This window comes from Erpetoichthys calabaricus, chromosome 5 (assembly GCF_900747795.2).
Source record: "Erpetoichthys calabaricus chromosome 5, fErpCal1.3, whole genome shotgun sequence".
Classification (NCBI taxonomy): Eukaryota; Metazoa; Chordata; class Cladistia; order Polypteriformes; family Polypteridae; genus Erpetoichthys; species Erpetoichthys calabaricus.
This window is the reverse complement of record NC_041398.2, coordinates 198,506,258-198,527,746: the sequence shown is the minus strand read 5'-3', so window position 1 is coordinate 198,527,746 and position 21,489 is coordinate 198,506,258. Positions and strand designations below refer to the sequence as shown.

General features: G+C 36.8%; 1 protein-coding gene across 1 annotated transcript in view; it reads left to right on the top strand.

Annotated features, from left to right (window-relative positions):
- The window catches only part of LOC114652160 (FYN-binding protein 1-like), a 1,204,993-nt gene that overhangs the window by 1,171,988 nt on the left and 11,516 nt on the right, over positions 1 to 21,489 (top strand). The window contains exons 4-9 of the mRNA XM_051928498.1: positions 2,296 to 2,455; positions 3,621 to 3,768; positions 6,063 to 6,082; positions 8,880 to 8,949; positions 15,758 to 15,883; positions 19,834 to 19,862. Of these exons, the coding sequence (XP_051784458.1) occupies positions 2,296 to 2,455; positions 3,621 to 3,768; positions 6,063 to 6,082; positions 8,880 to 8,949; positions 15,758 to 15,883; positions 19,834 to 19,862 (553 nt within the window). The remainder of the gene's footprint in view (positions 1 to 2,295; positions 2,456 to 3,620; positions 3,769 to 6,062; positions 6,083 to 8,879; positions 8,950 to 15,757; positions 15,884 to 19,833; positions 19,863 to 21,489) is intronic.

Below are 21,489 nucleotides of genomic sequence, written 5' to 3'. Positions count from 1 at the left end.
ATTTTGGATTTAATGCTTAAAAAGTTTCCACCTACTGGCTCCATAATCCTACTGAGAAACTTCAAAGCTCATCTGGGAAATGACAGAGATATAGGGAGGGATGGAAATTGGAAAAAAAACAACGTGTCTTATCTGAATCTGAGGTTTGATTTTTTGCTCGATTTCTGTGTTAGTCATGAGTTGTTCATAATGAACACTATGTTTGAACACACAAGTGAACCTTATATCAACTTTATAGCTGTTTAATTGGATCTGAGGCCTCATTTTCTGTTGCAGAGCTGCAGACCTCACCCAGGCTGTTTTTAGCATGATAGTTGAAACATCTAGAAATATTTTCGATAATGCTGGAACGTAGATACACACTCCCTGGAGCAGGCAGTTCCAAAGCTTTAGTTGGGATGGATCCTTCTGAATGGCTGAGGTTGCTGTGGTGAGTAAGAAGTTCAATAGTGGCAACACCACTGGAGATGGAGGTCCAGCTGGAAATGCTGAGAGCAATAGATGCTATTGGGTTGTTAAGGAAGGACAGTTCCTCAGAACTGGAGTTCGGCGTGGTTGTCCCCATTTTTAAAAATTGAGGCACGAGGGTATGTTCCAGTTACTATGTTATCACCTTAATCAGCCTCTGTGGGAAAGGCTGCACTGGCATATATTAGAGAATACTATCTGACAGCTGAACCTTGCTTTCTGGAGGAACAATGTGGATTACATTTTGACCACTTAACAGTGGACTGACCAACATGTTATCCTTGCACAGATACTTGAGGGGTCAAGGGACTTTGTCAGTTCTGTCTATATTTGGTTTTTGGAGTTAAGAAAAAAAGCTTATGACCATGAACCCTATAGTGTCTACTGGAAGTGGCTGAATTAAGTTTTTGTATAAGGTTGTTGGACTCACTGTCAGTGACAGGGTGTGAGCTTAGCAAGACCTTGTAGTTGAACTGCTGCTTTGCCTGATCAAGCTGAGTTAGTTTGGACATGTAGCTATGATGCCCCTGGATTCATCTCTCTGGAGGTGTACAAGGCATGGCCCACTAACACAAGACAGAGAGCAGACCAAGGAAATCCAGGAGAGATTTTATGTCAGTGCTATACTGGGACCACCTGGGTATTTCCCAGGGAGAGCTAGAGGAGCTAGTTGAGGATAGACAGGCCAAGTCAGCGTAGTATCTTGCTAATATGACCCTCACCAGGAACTGGAACTAAAATGATCATTTTGAATTCACATTGATTTATATTTTACTTATTTTGAATATTGTCAGGATGTTGTTAAATTTGACACAGTTATTTTCATTCTTTGTTATTTTACTCTCATCTGCAAATGTCTGTTATTTAATTACTTCAGTTTTATCACAAATTATAGCAATAAATAGTCTTCCAAGCATTTTTTGTCTTATCTGGCTTTTTGTGTTTGTGAGCCTACTCTCATTTTTTAACATTTTTGTCTTACCTCAATATACTTGTTTATCCTCATTTGTTTTCAATGTCTTCTTCTGTTTGCCATCATTGCTTTTTTCCGTACTTGTCTGTATGCTGTCATTCTCTTTGCGAGAAATTCTGATGCTTAACAAAATTATCAAAATGTTAAATGATTGTAAAATATATCTAGAATGTCTGTCATGTGTTTCATCTGGGTACTCCGGTTTCCTCCCACAGTCCAAAGACATGTAGGTTAGGTGCATTGGCGATTCTAAATTGTCCCTAGTGTGTGCTTGGTGTGTGTGTGTGTGTGTGTGTGTGTGTGTGTGTGTGTGTGTGTGTGGCGCCCTGCCCGGGGTTTGTTTCCTGCCTTGCGCCCTGTGTTGGCTGGGATTGGCTCCAGCAGAACCCCATGACCCTGTAGTTAGGATATAGCGAGTTGGATAATGGATGGATGGATGGATGTCTGTCATGTAATGCAGCTTAACATAATCTGTTAATGATAATGTAATACCTAAGGAAATGGATTAGAAAGGGACAAAGGTGTAAAATTAAAAAAGTTAACATACTATGCTTTAAATTAACATTAGGTGTCTCTGTACCTTTGTTATAATGTACTGTATATGTATAGCATATTGGTATTTATTATAAATGCTGATATATGACATACATAATTATTCATTTAAGTGTATTTTCCAAGAAAACTTTAAATCTTCCTCACCCTTTCCAGTGTGAACATTTTTTTTCGTAGCCTCTTCTACTTCTCTTGTATTTTTTTTAAACTGTACTAAATAAAAAAATTGTTTAAATTTGCTGAAATGATGAGTATTAAATAGTAAGTACAAAGTGATCTTTAGCTGTTCAGTGTTCTTATAGCTAGTGGGCCCTATTGAAGTTATTCATGAAGCAAAGGGTAAAGTGGACTGCAAAGGAGGAAAGAATGAACTGTCGCTGAAGCAGGGGGAGCGCTTGGAGATCATTCGTGTGACAGACAACCCTGAAGGAAAGTGGCTGGGGAGGACAGCAGATGGCTCATGTAAGAATTTATTAACTAAATAATATTTAAGCAGTACTTGTTTGATTTTGAAAACTGCAAGCCATAAGTCCAGAATGTGTAACAGAGATAACAGGTCAAAAGTACTATAAGGATTAATCTTCATAATAGAAAATAGAGTGCTTACTATAAGGAGCTGAGCTTGAGGATGTACCCCACAGTCATAGTATAACTAAAACCATGAGTAGGGGTTACCAATAACAAGGACAAATGCAATAATGAGAACTTGTGGATTGAGGAAAAAAATGCTAACTGAGCCCCATTAAATAAAGCTGGAGCGTAGAGTGTTGGTGCATTAAAGGACCAGGATAAACTGGTGGCTATGAGAGTCTACAGGTAAACCTTGACTGCAAAAATGACTCCATAAAATGCATAATGGATTCTTCTTGTGAAAAAAGCAGCCGAGAGTGTAGGTAAGAAAGTGAGGCTTTGACAAAAGTGTGTGCTGCCTGAAGAGGATGGATAAGAAAGGGCCAATTAATAAATCCAAAATAGAATATAAAGGCATTTATATGCTTTCTCTTGTGGGTTTGAGTCTATGCCTTTTGTGTATTTGTGTATCTGAATTCTTGTGACCTGAAATAATATTGCATTTGTGACTTACTTGCAAGTGGCAAAATGAATAGATACATCTTGTTGTGAATTTAACTACAAGACAAAAACTATGACCAAAAGAAAAATATCTTCTCAATGATGCCATATATTCTTTCTGTTATCTTTACTACTATATGGTGTGTTCAAGCTAATTTAAACTTTAGTGTTATATTTCAACATACATAAATACTATTTAATCCACAGAAGGCTTTCTGTAAAACATACATTCCACTTTAGACATAGCACTAATATAGAACTTTTCATTATCAGCTTATAGCGTTCACTGAAGACTGTATAATTCTATAATTCACTTGATTCTGAAATCTATCGAGAATATTATTTTATGTGTGTAATATCCCAATTGTAATATCTGACTCTTTGTGTAATTATACACTGGACCATGTTTCTTTAATAAATAATAAAGTACTTTGTTGTTGTTAAACAACTTTTGAAATTTAATAAATAAAAAATGCCTTTATAAGTATTTTTTCAGATTCACAATCAGATAATAATCGACTAAGTTACATAAGGTCTTCTTTTGAATTTTACTTAGATGGTTACATTAAAACGGAATTAGTGGAAGTTGATTATGGAGCTTTAAAAAGCCAACAGAAGAAACCCATTCTTCCTTCTTCTCGAATTCAAGCTGAGAATGATCCAGACGTCTATGATGATGTTGGAGCCCAAGATGATGTTGAAAGGTAAAAGACCAAAGAATGAAAACATTGTCAAAGATAGGCCGGCCACAGACAGACACGACACCAGAATGTCCAAAAACACAATATTTACAAAGTGCTCAGTCCTAGTTCCTTTGGCCGCCTCCACTCCTGTCTCGCAAGCTCCATCCTGTTCCACCCGACTCTGGCTCTCGGAATGGAGTGAGGCGGCCCCTTTTATCCTGACCCGGATGTGCTCCAGGTGCACGATGACGAACTGCCGGCAGCACTCCTCAGTGTGGCAGAAGTGCTGCCCTTGTACCTGGAAGCATACACCATCCCAGGTCTGGCAGCATTGACAGGTGTGGCAGAAGCGCTGTTCTCCAGGGCTCTAGGACCGTCCAGGCACCCAGGGAAGAGAAGTGTCTCTCTCCCGGTCCGTCATTCCTCCAAGCGTCCCGGTGGGGCAGGGTTCCTTCCTGGCCATCTATCACAACATAAAAAGCACTGTGTTTTTAATGAATGTTTAAAGACTGTGCTATAAAAAAGGTTGTGACAGGCATCTCAAAAACTGTTACACATGGCAGAGTTTACTAACTAAATTTTAAAAATGTTAGTTTTATTTTGTGCAAAGGTTAGGTTTAATGGACTCTTACAAACTGCAAAAAATTTAAATAATTGTGATGGGTGCATTACATGTATATTAATTATAAAACCTTGTCAATACTGATGAAGTGCACAATCTTTAAAATTACAGTCCACAGAATTAAAGCCATTGCAAAGGTGTAAAGCAAAAATGACGTTTTTAATTCTTCTGTAGCTTCCACGGAAATCCAGCATAAGCAGGGACCCATTTAGACTAAGAAGATGCGCCACAACAGATTTTCTTCATTGCATTTTTACATTGAAGTTAAATGTGGAGTGGAATCTCTAAGCCAGGCACACAAATTCACATTAATACAGAAGCACTGTGAGGTTAAATGCAAAAAGCATCAGTTTATTTTTGACCTCCTGGCACCTAGCCAGTATGCCCAATCAGAAATAAAAGATGAAACAGTGGTGTTATTTTAGGTGTACAGTTAATTACAGTGTAAAAAAGGAATAATTTAGCAGATTCATCAAAAGGTATTTTTTTAATGAAGCTAGAGTGGAGAGTTTTTACTGAGCCTGACACGAACTTGGTAAAGCAGAGGTTTAAGAAGGTGAGGTTTTTAAAGTAAAGCTGCAGAAGCTTAGGAATGGTGTACACAAGAGTCATCAGCATATGTTTACCTCTTCAGGATTTGCTGCAGCTACAGCAAATTAGAAATAGAAGCTGACACAAATATGCCCATTTGGTGACTAATAGTTCAATCCACTGTAACAACATTGAGTAAATCTGTACTGTAAGAGTCAACATTGCACCATCGAAGGAAAGGCAAAGCATAGGTAAGTAAGGCCAGAGTGCAAGGATACTACATTTTTCAAGCTCTAAGTATTCTAAACCCTTTCAAAATTAGATCTAACATGTCATTACAGTGGCAATTGTTTAGCACTGCTCCAGAGTCACAGATCTCAATGCTTACATTTCACTGGCCCTTCTGACGTTAGCATGTTCTCACTGTCTGAACTGGTGTTCCTCCAGGTACTTCAATTTTCAGCCCACATCATAAAGACACTCCACCGCATTAGTATAAGTGAGTGTAAATGTATACATATTTGAATGTTCTCTGTGATGGATTGGCACACTCTCCAGGAATAATGTCTTCCTTTTCAATCAGTGCTGCTCCTTGCAGTCCTTAACTGAATATGCTTTTTAGCAAATGGGTGGATATACAGTATAGATGTTCTTCAGCACTTTAATGGTAATATTTTACATTTTCAGTTTTTAATAGTTTAAAAAGTTAAGCAGACACTATTAATATCATCCAATCTTCAAGAATATTGTATTAAAATATATAGCTTGGTTGGATAAATGGGTATTTAAGTCAGTTATAATTGAAGAGGATGATCCAAGGGGTCTGCACAGTAAAAATATAACTGTGCTTGGTTTTGTTTTAATATCTAATATTAGCACACTTAGATTATTAAGGGATTTGTGAATTATTATTAATAATCACTTAAAACCTTCTCCTTGACCAGTAGTTTGTGATTTATAGAAGAAGGAAAAAATCTCCAGCATAGTATTGAGTATTACAAAGGCAAGACTAATTGTGTTAAAGTGACTTGTATTTATGGTGGTACTGATTTCTTAAGATCATTAGAAAAATGTCTATATAACATTTAAATGTATTTGATATGAAGCATAAGTTAAACAAATACACTTCTTTTGTAACAACTTTTTTTTTTATCTTCAACAGCAGTCAAAGAGGCAGTGGAGGTGAGTTCATGTTTCATGAATCTTAGTCGAAAATTTGAACAATCATCTCGGTTTTTTCATTACTTGAAAGGTGTCATGATTGATGCCATTAAGGACCAACTCCAGCAAAAGGCAACTGAGGACCTACTATTTCACACCCTTCAGTGCCCCAGAAATCTCACTATTACTGTTTCTAGGAAATGTAGAGCTATACTTTAGAAATGTGCAGGCACTGTTTATTATCTTATTTTGGTGTACTTGCAGGTGACCTTATTTACAGAATAATTTTGTTAGACCCCAACTTTTTTAAAAGTATGTTTATCTCTTCTACTTGAAAATTTCTGAGAAATCTCACAAACAATGCCCCAAATCTTAGCTATATTAACGCGCCATCTTGTACTAGTAGTGCATTCATTCATTCAGGAGATCCTCAGCTTTTAAGGAGAAATTTCTCTCCAACTCTCCAGTCTCTAACTGTGTGAGGCAATTTCATTTTTGAAACTGCTCAGAAAAAAAGGACTGTGTGCAATATACTGAATAAATTCTAATACGTTATTCAATATTTAAAAGTAATGATGGAAGCTGGGAAATTTTTGGGACAGGATAACAACCATTCAGTACAGCTTTTTATCAAAGTGCACAATAAATCTGCAGTTGTGAAGGTTTAAAGGTTGTACAGCTTTGCAAAACTGTAAAAGTAACTGTACTTTGCATCATGCTGTCTCATAGCTGAAGGGACCAAGGGTTTGATTCCCAATAAAAGCCACAATTTGTGTAAGTTTGCATGTACTCCCCATGCCTATGTGATTTTTCACATTTTGGTCATTTAGGTTAATTTGCGGAAAGTATTCACAGCGCATCACTTTTTCCACATGTTGTTATGTTACAGCCTTATTCCAAAATGGATTAAATTCATTTTTTTCCTCAGAATTCTACACACAACACCCCATAATGACAACGTGAAAAAAGTTTACTTGAGGTTTTTGCAAATTTATTAAAAATAAAAAAACAGAAATCACATGTACATAAGTATTCACAGCCTTTGCTCAATACTTTGTCGATGCACCTTTGGCAGTAATTACAGCCTCAAGTCTTTTTGAATATGATGCCACAAGCTTGGCACACCTATCCTTGGCCAGTTTCGCCCATTCCTCTTTGCAGCACCTCTCAAGCTCCATCAAGTTGGATGAGAAGCATCGGTGCACAGCCATTTTAAGATCTCTCCAGAAATGTTCAATCAGATTCAAGTCTGGGCTCTGGCTGGGCCACTCAAGGACATTCACAGAGTTGTCCTGAAGCCACTCCTTTGATATCTTGGCTGTGTGCTTAGGGTCATTGTCCTGCTGAAAGATGAACCGTCGCCCCAGTCTGAGGTCAAGAGCGCTCTGGAGCAGGTTTTCATCCAGGATGTCTCTGTACATTGCTGCAGTCATCTTTCCCTTTATCCTGACTAGTTTCTCAGTCCCTGCCGCTGAAAAACATCCCCACAGCATGATGCTGCCACCACCATGCTTCACTGTATTGGCCTGTATTGGTATTGGCCTGGTGATGAGCGGTGCCTGGTTTCCTCCAAACGTGACGCCTGCCATTCACACCAAAGAGTTCAATCCTTGTCTCATCAGACCAGAGAATTTTCTTTCTCGTGGTCTGAGAGTCCTTCAGGTGCCTTTTGGCAAACTCCAGGCGGGCTGCCATGTGCCTTTTACTAAGGAGAGGCTTCGTCTGCCCAATCTACCATACAGGCCTGATTGGTGGATTGCTGCAGAGATGGTTGTCCTTCTGGAAGGTTCTCCTCTCTCCACAGAGGACCTCTGGAGCTCTGACAGAGTGACCATCGGGTTCTTGGTCACCTCCCTGACTAAGGCCCTTCTCCCCCAATCGCTCAGTTTAGATGGCCGGCCAGCTCTAGGAAGAGTCCTGGTGGTTTCGAACTTCTTCCACTTACGGACTGTGCTCATTGGGACCTTCAGAGCAGCAGAAATTTTTCTGTAACCTTCCCCAGATTTGTGCCTCGAGACAATCCTGTCTTGGAGGTCTACAGATAATTCCTTTGACTTCATGCTTGGTTTGTGCTCTGACATGAACTGTCAACTGTGGGACCTTATATAGACAGGTGTGTGCCTTTCCAAATCATGTCCAATCAACTGAATTTACCACAAGTGGACTCCAGTTAAGCTGCAGAAACATTTCAAGGATGATCAGGGGAAACAGAATGCACCTGAGCTCAATTTTGAGCTTCATGGCAAAGGCTGTGAATACGTATGTACATGTGCTTTCTCAATTTTTTTATGCTTAATAACTTTGCAAAAATCTCAAGTAAACGTTTTTCATGTTGTCATTATGGGGTGTTGTGTGTAGAATTTTGAGGAAAAAAATGAATTTAATCCATTTTGGAATAAGGCTGTAACATAACAAAATGTGGAAAAAGTGATGCGCTGTGAATACTTTCCGGATGCACTGTAATGCACATGAGCTTACCTTGATGGACTAGTTAGTTCATGCCTTTTGCCTGGTGTTACTGACACAAGACGTGTCCTTCTGTCACCCTATACTGGAATAATTAGGGCTGGAAAAAAAGTTATTTTTACTGTCATGAATACAGTAAGTATTTAATGTACCTATGCCTCTATTGATATGCTAAATGCATGTTCCTGCCCACATGGACTTTCTGTACTTTGTAAGTTTTTCATTATATTTATTTCAGATACATATTGTGTAACCAGTTACCTCTGCAATGCTTCAGTTATTAATAGGGATTAGAAAGTATAACTTTCATTCCCCTCCAGCTTTTACCTGAATAATTTTATTTCTGTTTTAGTCATCTTACCACCACTACCAAATGAAGATGATATTTATCATGATGTGGATAATCCAGAGTTAAGCGTAAGGTATGTATTCCCTTGTGACCAACGTCTTACACACATGGAGCTCAGCGTGTATTTATGAAAAAAATCAAGTGTACAAAAATGTAAACAAATGATACTTGAAAAATATAAAGAAAAGGTTTAGCCACCATCCTAAGCTATAACAAAGTATTTTCAAAATGGTGAGCTGTAGCACATACATTTGTACAGAAAATGGTGAAAGATTCCAGAAAACATAGAATCTTAGAGCTTAATAAGCAACTTTACAACAGACATACAAAATGTTTAAGTACATTTTTATGTGTTTGCCAAAACCCATCTTAGTTGACATCAGCATAAAGTACTACTTTGATAACTCTACTTTTGAAGTCACCTACAAAAAGGCATCATAATTGAATTGAATATTGAACAATTGACAATGATTTCATTTATATAAGGACATGTTTGTTCCTTTGATGGGATGAAATAAAGTTGTGAAAAGTAATATAAAGTAAACATGATATTGTAAGTTAATAACCAAATAGGACAAAGCATAATAATAAACACAAAAGAAATGACAACATGCACCATAAAAGAAAAGCACAGTTTTCTAAAGAAGGGCTTGTTCTTCTTTTAGATGATAACAAAGTTTTGTTATTTACTAAAGCACACAAAAGCCTTTTCAAAAGTGAGAAAAGAAAAGAAAAGTGGGACGAGAAAGTGAAAAGAATAAGCCTACACATTGCAGCTTAATTTTGCTCTCTTTTCATACACATAGACACCACCTGGGCAGACTACTGGCAATTTGTAAATTATTTGCATATATATGTGTATAATTTATATGATCTGTAATTTTTCCACAATCTTTAAATGGAGTAAATAAATTTAATTATGTATTAACAATTCCTGCTCATCTTTAGATAATACATAGTTTATTTGTTACTGAATATATAGGCAGTAATATATGTCTTACAAAATGCAAATAAAGTATTTTAATTAGAAACTAGCAAACAAAATAAAATAGTTATGAAAAAATGATAGCGCTAACAGTCTGCGTAGCATCCACAACAGCCTGGTGTATACCCACTGCCCTAGGATCAAGAAATATCACATTTCCAACCTCCGTCCCCCCCTTGCAATTGTCAGGTTTTTTTACTAGAGGTGTGCTTACTCCAATAGCCTTGCTGTGAAGCACTGCATGCAGTTATAACAGCACAGAAAAGTAATATGGATATCATCTGATGACTTGTGAAGGCAGTGGCCGTATATTTTCCATATAGCCATTCCTTGCATTCCACAGTTCTGCAGGTTTGCTAATGAGCTGTGTTCCTTTGTTCTTCAAGCATCATCTGGCAGTTTTTCGCAGATGTCAACAAGTCTGCAGAAAGGGGATATCTGCTATCACTGAGTAGTCATCCACCACAAAACTAATTGTTTCTTGCCTTTTGAGACACTGCTGAATTGGTCCACAGATGAAAACATTGTGGGTAGTCCCACATCATTTTGACACAATTTTTACAATATGTAAAAAATCTTTAGTGCTTGCAGATCACCTGTACTGTACATTCAATGAAGAGAACCTTTATGGCAGGTGTGACTATACTCTAAGACACTGGGACTATGCACCGATATTAGCTACACTCCATGATTTAACTTAAATAGTATACAAGGGTTGGTTTCATGAAGTTGTGGTCAGAGACACAGACACAAAATTCAATGGATGTTCTTCTGAGTAGGTTTTCTCCATTGCAGCTGTACTGTATTTCCCCATACGTACAAACTTCCAATTCTTGTCCTTCCCTTTTCTTCTCTCCAGCTTCTCCCTATAACCAACCAACACAGTATATAGAAATGTCTTTGTTAAAATACACCTAGTTTCCACTTTAGGACTCAGATTCTTCAAAACTTCTAAAAACATAGAAATTTTGTTAATTTATCAACCTTTAAGAATCTCTTAGTTGTGAGAAGTCAAGCAAAATGACACCTTTTATTGGCTAACTAAAAAGTTTACAATATGCAAGCTTTCGAGACAACTCAGGCCCCTTTCTCCAGGCAAGATGTATTAGTAGTGAGAAGTCAAGCAAAATGACACCTTTTATTGGCTAATTAAAAAGATTACAATATGCAAGCTTTCAAGGCAACTCAGGCCCCTTCTTCAGGCAAGATCTCACTACATCCAAAATGGCTAACACAGTACAACACCCTAGTACTACAGACATACAAGAATCTCTTAGAAATTAATGAATAGGTTGAGGGACACATACATTATAAAGGATTTAACATTCTACTTTAGTTATGAGGAATTTTGGGAAACCCAAATAAATGAATGATCAATCTTATCATTACAGTACTTTCAGGAAACTCACCCCAAGCTGTTTTGTTATAAAGGGTGGTGTTTATATTCTTGCTTAAAATTATTTGAGTAGTGTTTAAGAACACCACTTTCTCATAAATAAAACATTCTTGCAAAGTTATCTAATAACAGATGTTATTAGCATTCTCAAATGCTACTTTCACAAACATTACAAAATTCACAAATATAGTAATGTTAAAAAAAATTAACATTTGTAGTAAAAGGCAGTTCCAACACAGTTATACCAACATCATGCACATTCTAAAAGCCAGGATCTTTTGTTTTGTTTGTTAACATTAACAGTAGTGCTGTAGGACAGTGCAGCCTGATAATTAAGTAGGTGAACTGGAAAGCAACTAGGCTCAGAGAAGATCACTATCTATTTGTATCTCCCATTGTACTATACTATTAAGGTTTGTGGGATATTTTTCATTCTTAACAGAGATATATAAAACAAGGATTACTGGTTTGTATATACATACCTGCTTAGCATTCTGGTTATGAAATATTCATCAGCTTTAGCAAACCTCACATCGAGTTGCTCATGTACTCCCCTTGTCATATGCCTTTATCAGTCTTTGCTCCAAGCCTTAGGCTAGCTGTGTGTTGTACCCAGTTTGCCTTAGTTACTAAAATAGGGTGCATCAACAAATGTGCTGCAGGACAAATGTGCTCATCTAGTTAAGGGTCTCTGTACTGTGCAGTTCATGGCACCATAAATAAAATTTGCAAAGCATAAAATATTATATAAGGTGAAATATTATACGCAAATGAAGAGGCAACAAAAAATGTAAATTAAAGAGTAACCAAGCTGTTCAATTATAGAGCCACATTATGTGCAAGCCTGGCAAAAAGTCTAAATGTGTCATCTATCGAGAAGGGTGTTGTTGCAGCCAGGAGCTAAATGTTGAGTAGGAGAAGCAATGTCAAGTGGGAGGGACTACAGTGTTGAATAGGAGGAGTGTATGGCCTGTTAACATCTGATTGGTCATTACGTACAATGAATAGGAAATCTCGTTTGTCATTGAGCATGCTGCCTGATGCACATGACAAAACTGCTGGCTTGAAATCCCAGCCCAGGATTCGCCTGTGCAAAGAGTATGCTAAAAAGTAGAATGACACACCAGGGGCCTCATGTATAAACGGTGCATACGCACAGAAATGTTGCGTACGAATGTTTCCACGCTCAAATCGCGATGTATAAAACCTAAACTTGGCATAAAGCCACGCACATTTCCACGGTAACTCATACCTTGGCGTACGCAATTTCTCTGCTCGGTTCTGCAGACTGGCGGCACCCAGCGTCAAAGCAGTGCTACTGTTCCTGTGTGATCACCCTTTCTTTCTTAGCTCCACATTCCTGACGCGGCTTTATAAATACACTGAAATTAACTGCATATTGTTTATTAGTGTAATGCATCTGATTGTAATTAACCTGTAGCAATATAATGGTCCAGGGAATAGCCATAGTATTCCAAATACCATAACTGCTTTAGCGTTGTTACGCTCACTGCATCTTGTTCTTCTTTTTGCTGCTCCCGTTAAGGGTTGCCACTGCGGATCATCATTTTCCATATTACTCTCACTGCACCACTCGGAGTATTTATATCACTGTATCTGAGTGTGAATCACAGCAGCAGCTGATCGGAAAGAGAATTATCGGTATACAGTTTCAAGTACACACTACCTCAACCACGGCAAAAAGCGTCAAAGCCTTTCCTGTACGGACCTCGCATTTCAGAAACAGTTTCATCCCAAGAACTATAAACGCACTCAATCAGTCCATCAAGTGCTCCTTGCAGAACTGTTTGTACTTATAAGTACAATTACCTCACTGTAAACTTACCCTACAGTTATAATATTGCACAACCTGCGCTACTTTATAAAGCGCGTATGATGACAATATCATTTTTAAGATGAAATGCAGCAAAATATGTTGCTTATAGTATACAGATAAAACTTTAACTTCATTTAAATAATCTGCATTGTTAATAATTAAACATGTGAGGACACGGTGCCGCAGCGTATAACTGATTCACGGATAGCTCCTGCCTTGCGCTGTATTATTGCTGGTGCTGACGCGACACTGGAAGGATAGACTGATAGAATAATGAAACATGTACTACGAAGATATTTCAATGTTCCTTAAAAGTTTTGAAGAATCAGCATTCTAAGCTTACAGATGGCTTAACGTCTATTGCAGAGCTGATTGTGTGGCAATTGGGTATTTGGAGAAAGAAAAGTACGTTTGAAAGAGACAGTACTTCTGTAATAAATTATTTCATCGAACGTCGCACATGGCGCAGCAAGCCTCTTGCGTGAGATATGAAGAATCACTACGCCACCGTGTTCCCATGTTTAATAACATGCTTTCATTCCTATCATCATGAAAATGATATCACGTATACATCTCAGTATTTTAATTATTCAGAGAGCTGTAATATCTTGAATGTAATGGATTCTGTGTCCTGTCGGAGAAAGAGAAAGAACGGAAGCACGTAGTGATTCACACACATAGAGCACATAGAAGATCAAATACAGAACAAAGCATTTAACGTGCTACTTGAGAAACTAGTAAAATAAACGATTTTAAGATGAAGTTTATGATGTTCTACTTTAATGGCAAAATAAACTACGTGATTAATGTGGAAATTTCGAGATTAAAGTTGACATTTCGTGCTTTTTTCCCCACTGTGTGCCTATTTTTTTGTCTGTACCCTAATAAGCTTTCATATGACACTCAGACGGTCCGCTGCGAGTCGCCTTTTCACGGCGACTTTGATATGTGATTTCTTTTTTATTTCGGGTACTGTGCGACTTTGTGAACTCGATCTTTCGACTTTCTTTTGTTGATTATACCACTGTTTAAACCAACAAATAGTATGTTTTTCCTTTGCCTCCACTTGGTATTCGCTGAAATTCTTATATTTTCCCCTGTGCTTTTCCCATTGTCTTTTCACAGAAGGCTATTTATATTGATTTGCATATTCAAAGAGGCGTAATTCTGGGAGGAGTTGGGGCGGGACAGAAGGCGCGTGCACGTGCGTTACTTTTCACGCTGATCGGGATTTATGTAGTGGAAGAACGTGAAATTTTGCGTGCGCACAGATTCCTGCATCTGGATTTTTCTGTGCGTACGCACAATCCCGCTTTTGTGCTTACGCCATGTTATAGTGTGAGTTCTACGCACGGCGTTATACATGAGGCCCCAGGTGTTTTGGCCTCCTGGAAGGTCAGGCTGACAGTGTGAATCGTTCAAATAATTCAAACGCTGTTTCCCTTTAATGGGAAGGATCACCTACATTTCAACTGTATTGAATCTTCAAGCCAAAAACCAAAGCAGTAGTTTACTGGGATTTTGCTTGCTTACACATATCAGGACTACTCGATATTCTAATAACATGACGTACTGGAGCCATAAACAATACTTATAATGGGTAGGCGAGGCAAGCCAAACAGCAGACAATAAGAATAGCAAGACAAATGTCACTGCATTCTTTTTAGGCAAGATCGGTGATGGCTTGAAATGAAGATTAGAAAGTAATAAGGTAAAATGAAGAGAAAGTGAAGGCATGAATTGAACACTAAAAGTTGAGATCATGGAATAAGGAGTATTTGGCTCCCTGAAAGTGAAGAATTCACATTAAAAATCCAGAATGTGAAATGAAAACTGAAAAGTGATGGACTGGGAAGCGAGCCCAGTTCTCTTGAACAGCAGGTGGCAATGATCGATTTGTGTCAGGAAGCTGCTGTTAGGAGTTTGGACGGCATGAATATAAGAATAAAATATGACTGTGTGAACTTGACAGTGGAGTGTGCACTTGAAATTGTCATTAAAACTTGACTGCAGCATGCAATGGAGATTGAAAAATCTCTCAGCATGAAGGGAAGTTTAAAAAATGACAGCTTGAAATCAACATGCTCTTAGGCTGTTCTTGGTCTAGGTCTGTGTTTTGGGGACATAGCTTAACTCTTCTTGCAGTGTATACTTTCAGTTCTGTTTAAATTATATAATTTCCCTATTAAAACTTCAGAGTATTCATGACAAACTTTTATTTTGACAACTTCATGAGTGACAAACTTTTATGTTGAAAATTTCATCCTACCCGTCAAATATGTCCCCTCCTACTCGATATATGGCTGCTGGCTGCAAAGATACAAAGATCTATGTAGATGTCAGCATTAGCTGTTGCAGGTGGCACTTAAGCTGGAATAAGATGAAAATAAAATAAAGCACATGAGTACCTTGGACAAGCCACATCTAGACGCAAGGTTTTGTCGTTACGCACACTTCTCTTCCACGTATTTGTCATGGTGAACTTTTATCAACGCTCATTTGTCCCATGCACTTTTGTTGTGCTAACTGAAAGAGGTATAATTTTAATTAGTGGGTTTATATATATATATATATATATATATATATATATATATATATATATATATATATATATAATTTTTTTTATTAATGTTGTGCTTTTTTATCATAACTATATGATAAAGTTTAGGCTCACAGGAAGATCCAAAATCCAACTCCTGGTCCTGGGGACTGCTGAAGATGCTAAAGAGCAAAGATGAAAACAAGAAAAGCTTACCTGACATTAATCTGGAAAATGTAGAAGACAGTTTGTAAGAAGTCAAGACCCAAATTAACAATACTATGAATTTAAACTAATGACAAATCTTAATTAACTTACTAATTACAAATTCAACTAACCTTAAAATTAATTTGTGTTACTGTATATTTTATATACGGTGTCTAAATATGTGCATTTTGTTAATTTTTTAATACTTAGATATTTACAGAATGATAACTTAAAAAATAACTCTTTTTAATAAATATATGGTACACTGCAGGAGACCCATGTAAGATGTGGTATAGTAGCTGCTCAGAGCACAGGAATGGAACATGCTTGAGTCCATGTTCTATAAGTAGTATATTAAAGACAACTAATTTTGAATAAAGACTCTAAAGGAGTGCTTGGAACTACCTAGGATACAGCAACATAAAAAGAGCATTCATTTGTCAGTCTTTTTTGTTTTTGTCATTTTTGCAAACATTATAACACTTTTTATTAGTGTTTCTCTCATTTGCTACCATAAGAGTGGAAATGCTTTCTTCAAAGACTAAGTTGTGTAAATTTAACATCAAAAGAAATGATTGTTTAGCCTAAAAAAAGCTACTTCCATTTTGTCCATTACAGGAGCTTTGCTCTGTGTTTCAGATCCTATGGAAGAAGTTTAAATTTAGCCACAGCTAAACATATTAGATCTTTTTTCCAGCTTACTAATGGGGTTACTACATAAATTTACCAATTTCATTTTAAAGAATATTCTGACATCATGGAATTGCTACTTTTGAAAATCCAGTAAAACCATGTAATAAAGAGTAAATAATCAAATCAGAATAAACAGGTAAGTCATCTTGAAGCATACATTATAACAGAACCATCAGAGAGTGCATTGAAAACTATCCAGCACTCAGCACATAAGAGAGGTATGATGAGAATGCTCATAGAAGTGATTCAGCTCATGACACATAACTGAAGTTCCATCCACTACATATCAAGTCAGCAATATGTTTACCTAAAATATATTGCCCATTAAAACCTTTAAATTACGCTGCTTACCTATAATCCACTGAAAACCAAGTAACAGAAGAATACAGCCTTTTCCAGCTACACACTTCACTCTGGTAAAGGACATCTCCGTAGTACTATATTTACCATTACAATATTGTATTTTCTTACAATTGTCTGAATGAGTTTGACTAACTCATTTAGTTACATTTTGTATTGTTGTGTGTGTTAAGTACTTAGATGGTAGTGTTATGAATTATTTTGTATATTCTGGGTAAAAGTCATCATCAAAATATATAATTTGCTTTATCATGACTATGTGGTTATAGTCACGTAGGCCAGTTGGGATTCTCAAACGAGAATACGCATCTGGGGACAACCTGTTAAAAAATGAATAGTGGCAAAATCCTGCACTGTAAAGACTACACCCACAGGGTTTCTTCCTAAAACACAATATCACCAGCCCATGTGTTTTAAACCACTGCTGGGGTTTCAGGGAAAGAGCAAAAGATACTGAGCAAAAGACTTGATGCTGAGAGAAAATAAAAAGGTAAAATTGTTGTTATCCACTCAGGAGCTCAGTAGCAGAGGGTAAGCTTAATAATTAATTAGCTTTTTGTGATGAGTGCTGTGACAATGGAGACAGACAGACAGACACGCACACATATATAAACTGACGCAGCTACTGGGCTCCATACATTTGAGAAGTGCCTCCATCTGCTACAATATCTTTCTGTCATTTTGACAATTGCAACACTATATGACATAAGAAAAGCAAACAAAATTTAGACAAGCATTGTGGTCTGTGGATATACAATGTGTTAAAATGCTGCAACTATTTTGTCATGGCATGTTTGCATTTCCAATTAGACAGTAATGTAAAATTTATTTAGTTAGTCATTTAGACATGCAGTCATAAGGTGGATGTTTTGCAGCCTCATCTGTGCATCTACTAATGTTGTTAGGCAGATCTGGTAATTCAGATGTTTTGAGAACTGAAATCTGCATCCCCTGTGGCTCTTCAATATCACCTGTCTTAATAGCAGTTCTTTTGACAGTGTGTGACAGTGTTCACTTCAGATGCGTATTTTGTAGGTCATATTTTCATGAGTATAGCTGCCAGTTCTTTGAAGTTTACATCAGCACCTACACATCATCGTAACAATGAAATGCAGAGAACACACACTGCGACATCATGTCATTCATGTTTACCATTTCTCCATTGATTCCTTTGAATGCCAATGTATAATGTGATGCTACAAAAGGTTTTTTCCCTTATACCTCATAATATCTGAAAATTGGGGACAATCAAAATGGGTGCACAAGTTCCACCTAAGACAAAGTAATGAATAATAAGAATAGCTGAATAGAGTTGTTTTCAAAATACTAAAAGAATTAACAGTGCTTTACTTACTCGTGGCATGCTAGTCAGACACCCGAAGAAGTGAGTGCAGTACAGTAACAACTAGCCATTTGGTAAACATGGCAGAAACAATAAAAACAACCACCAAATTATTCAAATTAAAAATCCAGTAAATTAACATTTTATCATATTTTGTTTTGGCCTGTTATATCCTGGCAGTTATTTTACTAGTAAACAAATATTTACATAACATGTAAAACTGGTGCTATGAAATATTCAAGAATTGGTATAAAATATCCTAGAGTAATTTTACCATCTTGCAAAAAATAATATATTCATTTTGTCCACAACATGATATCAGGACTCTTAAGCCATTTCTAATTAAGTGCAAATCAGGGGAAATTCCTGTACTGGACCCCAGCTCATCGTATGGCATGTTTACATGCACTCACCAACACCGGACCAATTTATAGCAGCCAATCAAACTAACCTGCACAATAAAAAGAGACTGTGGTGAGAAATACTAAGGAAAATCAAATATACAGAGGGAAACACACTCTATACAGAGAGTGGGCAAGGATTTAAAATGATATCATTATATCAAAATTAAGTTAAGTAAATTAAAGGACAGTTACTTTTTTGTATATTTTTCTTTATATTATAGTTAGCATTAATCAGTTCATTTTAATACATAATGACCATAGTATTTACTTATTTCACACTCTAAAAATCTTTTGCAAGATTCAATAAATCAATTAATCAAAATTGTTTCTTCAAAACTTTACTTATTTCCCTGGAATTTTCCAAAGCATGCAGATGCCAAATTAAGTATATGCAGCATGTTGTTCATGTTGTTTATGACATCTCTCAGTAGTATTGTATATCTCAACTTCATATTTTAAGTTGGCTATTTCTCTTTTAACATTTTATCTATTACCATCCATTTATACCTAATTATGCAACAATTTTAAGTATGTAGAAACTTCCTCTGAAATTACTGATGCTTAAAAAAAACAAGTCTACTTTGACAAAAATAAGTATATTTGCCACAAACACACAGAGTTAACTGAACCCTTTGGCAAATTAAAGTCATAATTTATCACTTACTGCACTTATTTTACTTTTAGCATAAAATGTGCAGCCTGGATGGTAATAATTTCTTCCATTGTATTGATAAAACAAATGGCATTGTTTGATATCATGATTACCCATGGTGCAGTACGAACTGAACAGGAAGAATTTAGCAGTTGGTTTAACTGTATTCTACTAGTTGTATGCTGTGATCCAGTACTCTAAAAGACAGTCACACTTGTTTTGGTTTAACCATTCATGTATTGTTTCTTGAATTGCAGAAAGTTTCTTTAAGCAATCCTGTATTGATTTTTTTTCAATTTTAGAAAAATTTGTATGCTGAAGTAATCAATCCATGTTGCAAAATTGTCTTTATACTCAGTCTGTGAATGGTGTCATAATTTTAAGTGAATCTTAAGGTTTGTATGCTCAACTGTGATTCCTACATTCTTCTGTCACTTTTACCTTAATAATATTGCTATCACTTTATTTATAAACAATAACTCTAATCCCTTTCTGACAAAAATGTTAAGTCTGCTATTCATTCATACTTTTTTATATTTCAGAATACCCCCACCACCTCAGTTTGCAAAAGGTAAAAAACCAAATCTTTCATCTATCTTAGCTTATTTCTTTAGTTCCTTGCCAATGTGGAATTTGTGACTGACTCATATGCAGGGTCATTAAGAGATTCTCATCCATCCTGATCAAGCTGAAGAAAATTTACTAATATAAATATGCAACAACTGCAGCATCCAAAATTTAAATATTATAGGTTGAGATTTTATATTATATTTTAATACAATAAAATGTATGTGGTCTTAGGTGGTGCATATGTTTTACATCCACTATAACAGAGTCATGTGAATTCAAACCATTGCTTATATTGTGAAGAGCAAGGCAATAGTCTGGGCAAATACTGCTAAACATGGCCTATAATACTGATCAATTTCCCCATGTTGTATTCCTTGAGTAAATCAGAGGTATATTGCTGTACACACTGCCAAAATGTTTGTTTTTATACTACTAGAGGCAAGTGACTTTATGAAACTGACCTTCAGAGCAGTTTGCTTAGTAGACTGGTGCTTTATATTCAACTAGACAAAGAGCCTGTTTCGACAATGTAAGATGAAACGGGCACGAGTGGAATAGTATTAAGTATAAGCACCACAAACGTGATATAGGTGTATTGAATGAATGCGTAATTAGGCCTGGAGCTGTAGTCAAAATCGCCTTTCAGGCCTCTAGAGCTTTAATCGAAGTCGCCTTTCTCTTTGAATTTTTGTGGCCGTAAATCCGCCGCCTGCCGCAATGTTGGTCAAAGTCGCCTTCCTTTTTGAATTTTCGCGGCCGTAAATGTCGGTCTCGTAAGGTTTTTCGGGCAGCTGCGCAGAAGGCGACTGCGCATTCGGCTTCGGACATGCGCAGAAGGCGACTGCACATTCAGCTTCGGACGGACCCTGCCGCGATGTTGGTCAAAGTCGCCTTTCTCTTTGAATTTTCGCGGCCGTAAATCCGCCGCCTGCAGCGATGTCGGTCTCATGAGGTTTTTCGGGCAGCTGCACAGAAGGCGATTGCGCATTCGGCTTCGGACATGCGCAGAAGGCGACGGCGCAATCGCCTTCGGACGGACGTGAGTGAGTGAGTGAGTGAGTAAGTGAGTGAGTGAGTGAGTGAGTGAGTGAGTGAGTGAGTGAGTGAGTGAGTGAGTGAGTGAGGAGCCTGGCAAATTATATATAAGATAATTACACCCTTTCACGGAACATAAGACCGGGCAGGCTTTAATTATTATTTTTCAATTTATTATAGTGGTTTAGAAAGCTTACATGTTCTGCCCATGAAATACTTAACACATGAGTGAGGTTTTACACATATAGAGTTGATTGCAATTTGAGAATTATACATAATAATGAGACATAAACTGTAAAATGTGTAAAATCTGCTCACTATATACATATTTGGTTAGGCAGGACTCAAAAATAAGTAAAAGTGAAATGGTTTTATCAGGAATTATATTTTAGCCTAAAAATAATATTGCACTTTAAATGAAGGGCTTTGTCAATGTGCATCTGTAGAAAAAAAGGAAAAATTATGAAATATTTATTTCTATGCTGAAAAAGTAAAAAGAGGTTTAGAAACAGAACATTTTGCTTATTTTGTAACACCAAGTATGACAAAATTTTAATTACATTTAGAGAGAATTCCATTTTGACATTTTATTA